Here is a 15,430-nt window from a genome sequence, read left to right as displayed (position 1 = left end):
AACGTCTTGCCAGGGGAAAGGAGGAGATTTCTTCAGTCAGGGTCAAGGAGGGGTAGTGCACTGATGATAGCACACCTGCCTCCTAGCCAACACAAACAGCACCCCTCCCCACTCCCAGACCCAACACACACGCATACAGGGACATCTCAAGTCTTGTGACAGGACTATCAGTGTTATCATTTTGTCTACAGAACAGGTCACCGCCACCCTATTAGGTTGTATGCTCGGAGCAATCAAATTAAATGAAATATTCATATGTGATTGGGCGTTGTGAATTTATTTGTTCTCTGTTTTGAAGAGTGTATTAGATGTAATGCTCAAAGTGACGTGAAACATACTTAGAATAACAGATATCCACAATCGCTGTTGTTCCTTAGTCAGATTCGCTTTTGACCATCTGGCAAATCTTTCAAAGGACGGCTCTTTCCTTACTGCCCAGCTGCTGGGTAGCAAAGAAAGAGAACACCCTGGTATGCTACATGCAGATAATTATATATATTTCCATTTAAAATACCAATCGTTAATAATGCCCAATATCCAAACTGTTACAACCAAATTATCTTGTTAGAACCTTTCCCATATCCGTTGAATTGAAACTTGTGCAATACACGGGTAGCATTACACTCCCAGTGAATCAGTCAAAACGTTTACTTAATGCTTGTTTACCTTGCATTTTTTATAATGTTAAATTTAATGTGATGTGCGAGTTTTAATTCTCTCTCTCTGTAATAGTCTAGCTATCTAGCTATTTCAATGTCCTTCGTCGATAGGTTTTCATAACTTACTTGCATTTATAATAAATGTATACTTATTTTAAATTACGATGTGCCTGAAATATTGCCGATGTGACTATTAATTTAAGCTCACTCACTCCTCTGGTTCTGAGTGGAAATTTCATTCAGTGTGAGAAACTAAGCTGTAGTCGTTTTTCACATGGGTTTGTGACAAACGGGTCTGTGAGTGAGTGAGGGTGGTTTTAACCGTTTTGGCAGTATGCAGATATTGTGCACCTGTGTCTTCGCAGTGAGAAAGGAAAGTCATTAATAAGTTACGGTAACTAATTTGCCGTTACAAAAGGTTTAACAAATCCCCTCAGAACCAGCACAATATAAACACTGACAAGTTTAAAATATTCAGTATTATTTTATTGACCAAAGAGTAAAATACAATGATTCACAATAGAGGTTTCCAGTACAATGCAACTGAGTCAAATCTAAAGTAATCACAAATATAATATCAACCAAAGCCTTGGTGTTCAGTTCTGAGAAACAGTTCTACTAAATCTTCCACAGCGATCTTGATTGTAAGTCGATGTTGATAATCAGACGAAGAGATATGGGATGGCCTAAAAGTCGGGCCAGGAAAAGTCGGGCCGGGTCGGACCACCGGGTACTACTAAATATGGATTGCAGAATGTTTGGGTAGCTAGAATTCCAAGTATGGATTGGTTGAAAATGTATAGTTAAAACCAACACTGATAACATACCGAGAGTCCCAGAGAAAAGACATTGTCTTGCTCTTATGTGTTGTCCTTGATATGTCTGTGTGAGAAGGTTACCGTGAGGAGTGCCATCCTGAGGTCCTGGGAAGGAAGTGACACTGTTTTTACTGCTTTTCTTTCCTTAATTAAAACAGTTGGGGTTTCCTAATTAACTTTTATTGTCTCATACTGAATCAGCAGAGGATGTTTATGTTAAAGAGGAGCGAGCATTGGCGAGAGCCAGTGGGCAACTATGACATGATTATAAATATGTGTTAGACGTATATTAAATCACAACATTTTGTAATATATTATAAAGGATAAAAAAGGAAAAATGCATTCGCACGCGCAAACATCGTATGTATTGCCACTGTATTATAAAAAGCATAAATCCAGCAAAAATCCAATAGCCTGCGAGTATGCAAATACTTAAATTTACTAGTACACAGGACAGACAAAATGCAATAATATCTACCTAAATAACACTTAGCAGAGCATGTGCAAACACGTTTCCTCAAAGCGCAGGACTCTTTTCTGTATAGTCTCAACATGCACAATGTATCACAAGCGTTCGGTTCGGCTTTGCACGTTCCGTCAGAAGCATCTTTCATCTGTCAAATGTATCTTGAAGTGTATTTAAATCATATCATATCTACCTAAACATCACATTGTAGTGTTACAAAATGCAACATGTAAAGATAACCGGTCCCTTAAAGTAAATGACCTGTCTTTCCAACATAGCCTCGACCAAAAGTGTTAAGTCTCTGTTCGTCCAGACTTGGCCCGACCTTTCAAAAACACCTCACACCTCACGCCTCACGTATCTTAAATTCTATTTAAATCCATAGTTTAGTATCATATCTACCTAAATACGGCTTTACAGAGCTTCAAATCGGTGTATTTGAAACAAACACGTTGCTCAAAGTGAACCCTATTTTCTTTACATTCTCAATAAACACAGTATCACATGTTTTCGGTCCGACCTCTCAAAAGCAGCTTAAACTTAACCCATGTATCTTGAATAGTAATTAAATCCATAGATTAGATCTACATGTACATGTACATCTACATCTAAATATCACTTTCCCATGTTACAAAATGCAACACGTTGCTTAAAGTGAACCCTATTTTCTATACATTTGCAACAAAGGCACAGTTTCATAAGCTTTCGGTCCGGCTTGTCCCGAGCTCCCCAAAGCGGCTTAAACCTGACACATGTATCCAGACATATTATGTAGAAATCCATCGATTGGTATTACATCTACCTAAAGATTTCTTTGTGATGCAATGAAATGCAGCATGTAAAGATAAACATATTTTGGTAGATAGAATAGTCATCAGTGATTGTAAACACAAAACAGTACACGTGTGATAGGTTTAAGCTGTTTTTGAGAAGTCGGGCCAAGTCGGCCGAACAGAGACTTCGGATTGAGGCTATGTTGAGAATGAAGTGAAAACAGGGCTTCACTTCAAGGGGCCAGTTTTCTTTACATGTTGCCCTTGAGAACATTATGAAGTAGTATTTAGGTGAATATGATGCCAATCTATGGATTTAATTACAATTGAAGATGCATGTTCTAGGTTTAAGCTGGTTTTGAGAACTCGGACCGAACTATTGTGGTTGAGATAATGTTTAGAGTTTGGGGAAGAGCTCATATCATGCATGCTTTAAATACTATGAATAGTGAATTGGATGTAGACGTAGGAAACATTTTCGTGCAGATGGAAGCCTGTAATGAAGTCAAATATTTATGCATTTTAATTCATGTTTCGTTTATCGATTCTACTTTCAGACGTAACCTCGGTCAGCCAGCTCGCATGAGTCTTCATGGGTTTTAGCCTATTTTTTCGTAGTAAACTATATATGGTACGGTATGGCAAATTCAGAAAACATGTATTTACAAAGCCCAACATTTCTATATGCTTTCTTTATGGATAACAACTTCTTCTAGTGTATATGATTTTGTTTGACAACGGCATATGAATCCATTCAAGTACAGTGAAAGAAGTTGTTACCCATGAAGAATCTTACATACTTCTAAATGCCCATCAAACAGATCATCTTCTTGTACATACAATGGACCTTCTGCGTATCAGCAAATGAACCAGACAATCGGAATCCGTCGTTACACTTGAGTGCACGCCCACTCGCTTTGACTGGTTTCGGTCTCCCGAGGGCTTCATTTCGAGGAAAGCAAGCCCAAGTACAAAATATTGCACTTTTCAATCTCGATTGTACGCTTATAATTTTGTTTATGTCTTTTTTTTTACAAGCAGCAATGTATATTATGTCATGAATAAGTGATAATTGTGTTCTAATTATAGTTGATTTATTGGTTGCATGTGACCTTTAAAGGCTGAAACATTATTACCGTACGCATGATACGAAATGTGACCCATACTAATTATCACTTCAACTCTAAACATTGTGACCCAGCAATAACTATCAGTTAATCAATACCAATACAAATTACAGAAAGTACACTCTCGAAACATCATAGTGAGTGAGTGAGTGAGTTAATATTTAACGTCACATCGGCAATATTGCAGCCATATCGTGACGAGAACAATTATAATTACATTGCATACCACAATTTTCAGAAATTAAAACCCTGTTGACAAAGAACAGTAAAACAACTAATATATCACAATTAGAATTAAAACTGTAGTGGAAAGTTAAATCTTATATCATTATTTGGACAATACAATATGAAAAGAGGCTATAGATTGCCAACAGCTGAAGGTAGATCACCATTACTAGGGACCATGGGGACTTACAGTACATTTGCTTCCTGCATGGACCTTAGCTGGATTTACACCATCCCTTCAGATGTTAGCAATTTAGACATATTTAGCCCAAAAATTAACAATGCACATATAATACGATTAAAAACAGTGGAACGTTTAAATGTACTTGAAATGTTTCGGGACTTACGTACCCTCTCAGGAGGACAATAATTTTACGGTACTTCAACCTCCCTCTAGGACACATCCACTAACAATCTTAGTTACTAATTCAAACTTCCAATCATAAAATATACATCTATTTACAAATCAGTTAATAAATCTAATTCTTTTAAGAATGCAATAATTAAATGAGGACTGTTATCGTTAAAAGGATCGTTCAGAGATTTTGATTTACAATATTTATCCCTTGTGATGGAATATTCAACACAGTCAAGCAAGACATGCTTGACTGAGATTCTTTCATCATAAGGGATACAAAACGGAGGATCGTCACCCTTCAATAGGTTTTCATGGGTATATCTCGTATGACCAATGCGACATCGTCGTATGATGACCTCTTCAAATCTGGACTGACAACCCAAGTAGGTATAACCAATGGAAGGTTAAATTGCATGTAATTTATTTACACCTACCTGGCTATCCCACTTCTTTTGCGTTAGATCACGGATATAAGATCTAATAGTAGCTTTAAGATCAGTGTATGGAATAAGAACTGGTGTCACAGATTTGTTGAGTGCTGCCTTGGCAGCAAGATCAGCCATTGTGTTCCCAGAATTGCCAACGTGGCTGGGTAACCAACAAAAGATGATGTCGCATTGGCCAGTAGCAAGAACATTATAAAACTCAATAATTTCTGTTAAAAGTGGATGGTTATAAGATATGTTTTTGAGAGTCTGAAAAGATTATATATTGTTTATACTTAGGATGTCTCTTAATATATTTAAGAGCTGTTAGTATTGCGTTTGCTTCAGCTGTAAAAATAGAGCTATTATCCGATAATCGAGAAGATATTGTCCTGTATCCAACGACAGTGGCACAGGCCACTGCGCCACTATCCTTGGATCCATCTGTAAATAAGGATTTGTAATTGCTATATTTGCTTCTTAATTGATTGTATTCTTGTTTACATTGTAGTTCGTTAGTTTCTGATTTTTTAAACTGTGTCAGTATTAGGTCAACTTCCGGCCTCACCAATTGCCAAGGAGGAGAAGAAAGAAGCCGTGAGGGAGCTCTGTGTCCCAGCTCAATGCCGGCAGCAGCAATAAATGGCTTAATTCTGATTCCAAGAGGCGGAACAACAGAAGATCTTTTGATGTACAAATCATCATAAAGAGGATTAAAACCACAGTCAAATGCAGGATTAGACTTATTAGAATATAATTTTGTAATATATTGTAAGGATAATTTTTTTCGGCGTTGGCGAAAAGAAGGCTCATCCACCTCAATGTAAAGATTGTTAGCAGGAGAAGTTCTGAAGGACATCATAGTGATGTAGTATCATACAGATGGGTGCTTATATATGAGCAGCCAGTTCTTCATTTGAAAGAAAGCTAAAGACCTTCTATGCCACTGGTTCAGTCATGTTTCAGGTGCATGAGTTACAACAAAGCTGTCGACGGTTTGATCCCCGGTCGCTTCACCCAGAAATAAAGGACGGCACAAGAAACGGGTTCACACTTTGTACCCATGTATGGAACCGGTTCCGGGTCTTCACGAGCGAATGCGAACTCTTTAACCACTCTTCTACCCTCCGCCCATATGTAAGGCAGAGAAACGTTCAACTCTGGACCACACGTCACATCATTTCCGAGGTCTAAGCAGTCGGAAAATCAAAAATCAAATCAAGTTAATCAAAAATAATGTGTGTGAAAATAAAAAGGGAAAACACTAAGGTGGAAAGTATAAATGTATTGTTATTCAAATAAGATATGTCTTTTAAATAACAATGTAGATTAATTTCATGTAATCTCAGCAACGTTTCTACTGCAGTTTTATTAGTATAAAATATAAATATAATAAAATTAGGCATAAACAATTAGGGTGAGTTAGTTTAGTTTTATGCTATATGACGGTGGGGTGTTATTAATGGAGTCTCGACCAAACAATCTAGTGATCGTAAATCATTAGCAGTGGGTTTATCAGTCAATTTTGTGTTCCCCTTCTTACAACCACAACCATTCCTGGTCTTCATATCAGAACTTTACGTTATACATGTATTCCGTCCGATAGTTTTATAGAGTTGTGCGTTGTTTCATGAACATTTATAGATTCGTTTGAAAAGCGTTCTGTTTACATTATATGTATAGAAAAACAGCTTAGACCTGGAAAGTCCAACAGCTATAAATCCCAAACAGCAATTTAATGGCGTGTTATTTTAATTTACTAGTACTTTATTTATGACGGACGTTATAATAAGTCATTTTCAAGGGGTTAGTGAATGATGCTCACGTCAATCAGCCATCTGCATACCCTCTATAGAGATTCACAATATTCCCATCAAAGTTTGTCACGTGAACAGTGATTTCAGTATTAGGTAGTCCTATCTCTATTAACTATATCTATTCCTAATTTCAAAATGGAAACCACATGTGTCCCTCAAGGCTATATCAGTTACATCTGTGTCGTAAATTGCTCCAGGAAATACGTTCTGTCGGCGTCAAATTAGGATATTCATTAAACGTTAAAACCACCCACGATGTACATATTAAACAATCAAATTGTAGATTAAGGAATACAACTATAAATCGTCCGCTCTTTCCTCACCAGAGTACATGTCTCAACTGACCGATGCTCAAGATGGTTGGCCTTTTCTTTTCCGTGTTGATGCTGCTGGGCTCTGCCCAAGGTGAGATGGATATTCATGAATTTATCATGATACCATCCACAATCCAGTTCTCTGGTTTGTGTTAGTTGATGGTGCAGCATTCTGTCACATCGCTAGATCGTCACTTTGTAAAACTAAGGATCACACGATTCTTCATATAACTGCATGCCATGATAAGTACGACTTTAAAAACATATCATGAAGTAAGTACAGGAACTATGTTATTCATACGATCACACTATCTGTTTCTTAGTCGTCTTCTATTTTTTGCAGGAATAAACGTTTTCGTTTCAACGAATCAGGTCGCCACAGGAAGAACAACAGGTTCAACATCGTTTTTCACGTTCGGCGACCTGCAAGCGATGTCCAATTTGGCCGTTGATGGCAACACAAACGGCAACTTCGCTCAAGGCAGCTGCTTCTCCAGCAACATTGGCGACGACAACCCCGTTTGGTTTGTCGACCTTGGTGCAAATTTCAATATCTACAGCGTCAGGATCTTCAACAGAGCAGATTGCTGTGGTAGGTGTACAGTCATTTATTCACTATCAACAGTGTGTACTAGAAAAACGGACGACTCCAGGCGATCCTGCTCTCTGAATGAAGAGATTCCTCAAACATCTCTAATTCTGAGCATGTAATGTTCATGTGTAGTTTCAGTTTGGCACAATCACATTAGTTCCATAAGATGCACATGTGTAAATTCATCTCAGTATATCCAGTAAAGTAATTATTCATATTAAAGTGTAATGACAAAACCATAACGTAATTATTTAAGTTGAATTAAGCTGGATCCCTGGGCAATGAGTTTCAGTTGAATAAAATACTGAAAAAAATACTGATTTCTCTAAACTTGGTTGATTACTATTGCTAATGATATATGACAACGACCAGAGTGTATAAATGTATCAACGTCACATTGCAGCTGAACGTCTCAACAACATCAGGGTGGACATTCTTCAGAACAACCCCTTGTCTGCTAACCCAGGCACTGCTGTAACTTGTGGCACCATCGGAAACCCCGGTGGTGTCGGGGCCGGAGGGTCTCGGGAAATTGTGTGTCCATTCCAAACATACTACTACTATTACTATTACTACTACTACTATTACTACTACTTCTACACCGTCTTCCAAAACGGTCGCTACATCCGTATTACAAAAACAAGCACTGGTGATGCCGAAGGACTACTCACTCTCTGCGAGGTTCAAGTCAACGTTGCAACCAATGTCTACTATCCATACAACTCTGTTGGTGTAGCCAACGCAGGCGTAGCCAACGCTGGTGTTGCTGGTTCACCTTCAGAAAACGACGGATCTCTTCCTGACGGGGTCACAGTCACCCAGTTCGAGCCTCAAGGAGACATGCATCGTGTCACCATTCCTACTCCTGTGGCAGCCCAGCCAAATGGCCAGCAGGAACCGCAACCACCACAACCGGAGTCTGCTTAAACTGCACAGACAATTGATACAAATAAGCTTCACACAATTAACTGCGTGGTCTAATGTATCAAAATATGTTTTGGATATTTGTAGTTCACGTCAATAAAACACTCTGTAGCATTAAAGTTTGCCTCTGTTTTGGAATTTTATGCTCAGCACGCCTCACAACAACTAATTTCATGTTCATGGAACTACCAACATCGTAGGTGTGTACATGGTCGTATATTTACAGATATATGTGTCTTCTGCAAACCTCTTCTCCAGACTTAAGGATCGAACAACATTAGATTCATCTTAAGGGAGGGAAGTATCAAAACCTTACTCTATAGTTGTTGGCTCTTTACAATGTGACAGTCAGCTCAACTCAACTCAGCTCATCTCAGCTAATTTGCCTAAGGTGAGACCACACAAGTGCTTCGATTTCGAGCAGACTGACGTCCTAGAAACTCGCATGAGGCAAGTTGCCAAAGACGGTCACCCATTCAAATGGTCAGCCATCAACGCTCAAAGTTGTTTTTCTGAACTGTGGACTGTACACAGGGTTACTTCCATCACTCCTTGGCATTAGAAGAGTACAGATTAAAAGGCCTAAATCACAATAAGGAGTGGAAACATGCACCAAACCATTTCTATCGTAAGACCTAAAACACAAAAAGAGGGGAAAATGTACCAAAACACTGCAATCGTGAGGCCTAAAACACAACCAGGAGTCTAAATATGCACTAAAACACTGCCATTGTAAGCCTAAAACACAACTAGGAGGGGACACATGTACAAAAAACTGCAATCGTGAGGCCTAAAACACAACTGGGAGAGGCGTATTACACATACCACCACCATCACAACTGCTTCTACACTTGTTAGGATTTCACGCAGCTACTGCAGAACATTTGGCAGATGAATGCTTGCGATTCTCTTCATACTTGAATAGGAGTAAAACCTACGGGACGTGTGTATGTTTCTTATATGTTCCATCTATCACGGGTTCACCCCGTAGCTATCTGAATAAATACCATTATAGAGGATTTTCACTATTCACGCTTCAGTTTGAATTATCTTATGACAAACTGTAAAACTGTTAACCATATTGACATTAAAGTAACACAAAACAGACAACACAGTTCTAATCCAAGCCAAAATACGTTATTTTATTGTTAATTTCAAAATAAACCACTAACTTTCAACCGTATTCAGATAAGGGTTATACAAGAAAACTGGATACATATTGTCATTCTTGGAACATATAGTAACTTGAAGTTCACTGGTCATCTGTCGATGTTTCCCCGCTTTCATCAGTATCAGTCACCCCTTCATTGACGTGATTGACATTGGAATACGGTAAGGGAACGGGAACACCCTGAAGGTTCTCGTCTTGGCTTGGTTGATACTCATGAAAGCCTTGAGGAACAAGGTCATTGCGGTCACCCTTGCGGTTTCTTTTCGATTTATGTTTGTAGAAGATACCGGTGGCGGCTTGAACCTCCACCTCACAAAAATTCAACAGTTCGTCGCCCGTTTTCATGATGCGGATGTATTGGCCTTGTGGGTATTCAATCCGGAAGTATTTTTCATAGTGTGAAGTGAACTGGAAGGTTTGGAAGGGACACACAATCTCGATGGTTCCGTTTAGGCCCACGCCGCCAGGATCACCAATGCTGCCACAGTTGACCACGTTTCCGGGGTTGCCAGACAAGGGATTGTTCTCGACAACGTCGATGGTAATGTCTCTGAGACGATCAGCTGCAATATGAAAACGATAAATATGATATTAGTGATGGACGGATGGATGTTTGGTTGGATGTATATGTATAAATGATATTAATTATGACAGTGACTGAGTGAGTGTTTGGGGTTTAAGCATGCGTATGTACGTATCTACATGTCTATGCATACAGGTACAACACTCATTTATGCATTTATCTATACCACGTAATATATGTATACATGTCTATGTGCATTAAATGCTTATGCTTGCAGACACAACACATACCGAATGATTGAGAGGTCCGCATTATGTATGAGCTTACCAACATAAATAGTGTTAAACAATAATCAAAACCTACATACAACACATACTTTATATGCCATAAGGTTTGTCTCCAACACACACACACACACACACACACACACACACACACACACACACACACACACACACACACACACACATAATACGTTGCTGGTTAAGTAATATGAACTAAACAGCTTGTGTATTAAACCTCTCCATCCTGAATGTGCATGTGTTTCCACACAATCGTATACATAATGCAACACGACCTAAATCATGGACTGCATTGAAACGTGTCAGTAATCACACATTCTGTGCATCGGTTCCATTCTGTGTAACATGTTTATTACTTGTGAGGAAAATATGTGAACTTGGAAAGGTCGTTTGAGACTTGCATCTCATCAAGCTTTGATATAACTGGAATATTGTTCAGGACGGTATGCACATAATTGCAAATGAACATAACTGTATGTTACAATTAACACACCACAACAATCTCCTCTGTTGAAGATCTTGACGCTGTAGATCTCCATGTTAGCCCCGAGGTCCACATACCACACGGGGTCGGTGTCCCCCATATCGCTGGAGAAACAGCTGCCTGAGAGGAAGTCGCCGTTTGGGTCACCGTCGACAGCCAAGTCTGCCGTTGCGTTAAGGTTTTCAGACCCGAAAAAGAAAGACGATGTGGATCCTGCAGTCTGTCCTTGAGCGACTTCGCTTATTGAGACGAATACATTCCATGCTGGTAAATAAAGCGAAGAACACATGAAAGATTTAAGAAGAATAAGAAATAAGAAAATAAGATTCTTTATTACGGATGATTCTACGTTTCGGTATGGATCCTTATACCGTTGTCAAGAGGACAGATAACGAGTTGCGAACCTGGCCCGAGCACAACTTACACTGTTGTTCTAACTACTTAATCAACTACACACATTTAATGTCATGATGTGCTTTTACGAATAGTAAGTACCATTGAAGTGTGAGAGAAGTGAACTTCCTTGAATGACTCCCTGCTTTTTAATTACTTTTAATCATTCTGTGGTTTGAGACCAATGATACCTTCTAGTATATTTATGTAATTTACCCTGAACATTAACAAACGGAAAGAACATTAGTTTTACTTGCCTAATTGTCGGTTTATCTTCCCAGTCCCCGTCGTGTTATATGTAGTACAGTAAATGTGTCAAATCAGGAAATGTATAACTTTCCTGGAATGTTTAGGAAATGCGTACATTTACTGAGTGGATCAGGAAATATTTACATTTCATAAATAATCCACAAAATGTACACATTTCCTGATCTGACACAATTACTATAACACCAAAATTCTAATGGTTGTCACAAGACAGATCATTGACAAATATATCAGGTATGTCTTGAATAATCCATACATGTACATGTCAGAGATATGTTGCTCTTTATGCCAGATGGAATATAGTTGGATATATCAACAATCCATGGCTTGTATCTAAAAGGCTATCCTTGCGTTACAAAGTTCGTATTTCCTATATCTATTTCTACAAGAGAGCAGAAAACCTTTTGTTACGAAGTTTCGCATCTGGCCCATTACAAACTAACTGTCTACTAAAAATCGAAATGTTTAAACGATTGTCACAAAACATACATTTTAGCATCATTTCGTTTCAAAGCAGAGCGTGTTCACAAAGTTTCACTTACCACAGGCGGACCCCATGACCATGAAATAAAGGAGAACTCGAGCGATCATGTTGCTTGCTTTCAGAACAACAATGTTGTGTCGAACAGTACAAAATCATGGAACCTATATACTGAAGAATTCTAATATAAAACTATAATTACATTTAAGTACAATTTCATTACGAACATAATAATAGCAATGAGTTTAGTATCAACATGCCCTGTGTGTTTCTAGTTTGTCAAACATTTACATGTCAACACTTCAGCTCACGTTACCTATTAACAAGTAAACATATGTCGAAGACAAATCCATAATAATATTGAATCATGAAACAGTTTTAATCATCTGTTAATGTTAACGAGCCTTTCTGCTCAGGGAGAGTAGGTGCAGTCTGACAGGGGCTTATCACGACAAAAGCTCTCTAGAAGGTCTGACAAACTGACTGTTTTACTGATTCTGAATACAGAGGTTTGTTGTTCAGTTTACAAGAACGGACTTAGTTTAAAAAAAACAAAATGTTGCGTTCTCTGAGACAAAATATAAAGGCCTTTATGCGTACACCAAATAATGTTAATACTGAGAATGTTAATGTCCTTTAGGGGTGCGGCAATGCTGTGTCCTTAGTCCGTTTCTGTTCTCATTTTTCATTAATGTATTGGTCAAAGAAACCACGTTCACCTGTACAAATGACGTTCAGTTATCCCTGACTTTCTCCTTTCTTTTAATGGCTAATGATGTTGTTCTATTTTATGATGCAGTAATTGAACATCCAAATGCAAATTCATATTGGAGAGAATAATTGCGAACCATGGTGTCTACAAGTCAGATTATTTCAAGTTAATTTAAACAACACCAGAATTGTTGTTTGGTAACTTGGGGCAGACTTTCTATAACGGACAATTAGATCTACGAACTTGTTCTCATTATAGTTTCATCAAAGCCCAACTACTTTCGTGTCCTAGATTTTCACTTTCTAGAATGTCTCTGGACAAGCATCTGTAGCCCATTTAGCAACAGTTCAAGAACTCAAGTTCAAGAACAGTATAACCCCTCAAGCTGAAGGTTCTCATTTCCCTACATTTTGCATAATTTTGAAAATATCTCATATCAACTTTCTTTTAAAATCTTTGATACTGAATTGATGTCAGTTCTTTTTTATGGTTCTGAGGTACATGTGTAGGGTTTTCAAAGGTTTAAATGCATCGAAAAAATACCTGATATCTACAGCTAATGATATTGCACAAGGGGAAACGGAAGATAGTCAATATATACGAGCAAAAATAAGTACATGGATGTAATTGTTGCTAACTTGTTCAAACTAGTCTAATTATTGAAGAACTCTGATTGTATCGAACCCAACCATCTTTTACCAAGACGCAACCAAAAGCATTTGTACGTGGTTTGCAGGAATCTTTGCAAAAAATTGTGATTATTGTCCCACACACGAGCACGAGCACGAGCCACAGGAATGTCACAAACGGGTGCTTCCAACAGTCACATTGCAAAGGCACTGGATTGCACAAGACAAACCATTCTTCGGCTGTTTGACCGGTTAAATATGACTGACCAGACATGTGATCGCCCAGACGTAGACGTCCCACAGTCACAACACCCCCAAGAGGATCGCTGTCTGCCGGCTATTCACCTACGCAACCGGATGTTGACGGTGAGGTTATCAGCAGCCACATCATTTGGTCATCACGTGAGCAGATTCACAGTGACAAGACGACTTCATGATGCTGGCATATGGGCCCAACGACCGCTGCTTGGAATGGCCTTGACCTCCCAGCATCGTAGGAACCGTCTGCAGTGGTCCTCACAAGATCGCAGTTTAATGTTACAGTATGATTTTGATGATAAAACACGTGTTTTGCAGTGTACGTCAGCATACTCTTTCCATTTCATTAAAAGGTTTCGTTATTGTCATGTTACTGGAAGAAACTCAACATGTGTACTTTCTTTTGCTCTTCTGTTTATATTGGCACTGAAATGTTCAAATCACATATTACTGAAACTCGCCAGAAGGCGTCCACGCAGCTAAAGCCTCTAATATATTATGGTTTTTTTTGTGGTGATGATACAAGAAACACTAGAAATAACCATAACTGGGCTATGTTATCTAAAACTAAGTTGTTTCAACTGGACCTTGGATATGCATGGATTGAAGGGAGCTGGGTCTTTTTTATCCATTGTTCATTACACAAAATGCATGAACGGAGACTTTCAACAAGAAGAACTAGGAATACTCATAGTGGAAAATGTTTACCGTCGTATTCTCATTTAATGTGTTTAAAGTTGTAAATGCAAGGAACTTTTTGATGTGTATATATTATACTCTAATATATTAGGAGCATATAAAATATATGTCATGCCACTATGTGACAATAACAATATCTTCTCATCTGTCTCTGTGTGTAAATTTCTAACGAACAATTTTATCCTATCTATATATATGTCCTGTCACACTATTGACACATTTTGCATATTGATATCGACGGAAAGTGACCAGTTTCAAACACACAATCATTCAAACGATAGAGGCTCGATCTGTTCTTCTTATCTGGATGTCTTTATTCGGTCTCGGAAAAATGAACCTAACTCATGAAATATTGCAAGATTTTGAAAGTTCAGCTTTCTTCAGTCTGAATACATTTCAGGACCCTAGTTGATTTCCTTGTGGATGTTTCAATATGCATCTGGAAAATGGTTAAGCACCCCTGTAATGTTAACAAAGTTCAATGTTTCGACTGGCACGTACAATGCGATTGTAAAGTTGTATTTTGTTTCTGTAGGATCGTACCGTATTACGGAAGCGTAGTAGGGCTAAGATGATTTAGTATAACTGTCTCCTACGTATGAGTTATTAAGACCTACATGGAACATATTATCCTCGACGTAGGACTTGATTTTCCAGCGACCTAGCGTATTGGTATTAACATTCAGTTCTATAAGAAGGAATTGCTTTGCTCAATGTGGGCAGTAAGCTGTTTACATCTGTATTAAACATTAGGATATCCATCTGATCAGTTTTAACAGTAAGACTGTTGCATCTCAATCGTGGTTTCGGAAGGGTTATATCGCTATAGGTATTATTTATTGTTTGTTTTGTTTGTGGATTCTGAAAAGGACTTTCGACCGCGTAGATAGAGCTTATTTTTGTCATATTCTATCAAGTCAAGGTGTGTCCTCCAGGTTTACGAAGGCATTGCAACTTAATTAATTATATGTTAAGACTTAAGTGTTCGTTCTAGTCGCAGACGTTGTCAATCG

At 38.4% G+C, this 15,430-nt stretch overlaps 2 protein-coding genes across 2 annotated transcripts; one reads left to right on the top strand and one right to left on the bottom strand.

Annotated features, from left to right (window-relative positions):
* The first annotated feature begins 7,024 nt into the window (after positions 1-7,024).
* Positions 7,025-8,501, top strand: LOC137271781 (fucolectin-1-like). Its single transcript, XM_067804182.1, has 3 exons — positions 7,025-7,073; positions 7,326-7,574; positions 7,978-8,501. The coding sequence occupies exons 1-3, from the start codon at positions 7,025-7,027 to the stop codon at positions 8,499-8,501; spliced, it is 822 nt and encodes a 273-aa protein (XP_067660283.1).
* A 1,237-nt stretch (positions 8,502-9,738) lies between these two features.
* Positions 9,739-12,196, bottom strand: LOC137271780 (fucolectin-like). Its single transcript, XM_067804181.1, has 3 exons — positions 12,181-12,196; positions 10,988-11,242; positions 9,739-10,232 (listed from the first exon to the last, which is right to left on the bottom strand). The coding sequence occupies exons 1-3, from the start codon at positions 12,194-12,196 to the stop codon at positions 9,751-9,753; spliced, it is 753 nt and encodes a 250-aa protein (XP_067660282.1). The 3' UTR covers positions 9,739-9,750.
* Between the last annotated feature and the right edge of the window lie 3,234 nt (positions 12,197-15,430).

The sequence above is a fragment of the Haliotis asinina genome, chromosome 2, assembly GCF_037392515.1.
Source record: "Haliotis asinina isolate JCU_RB_2024 chromosome 2, JCU_Hal_asi_v2, whole genome shotgun sequence".
NCBI classification, from domain to species: domain Eukaryota; kingdom Metazoa; phylum Mollusca; class Gastropoda; order Lepetellida; family Haliotidae; genus Haliotis; species Haliotis asinina.
This window is presented reverse-complemented; position numbering and strand designations above follow the sequence as displayed.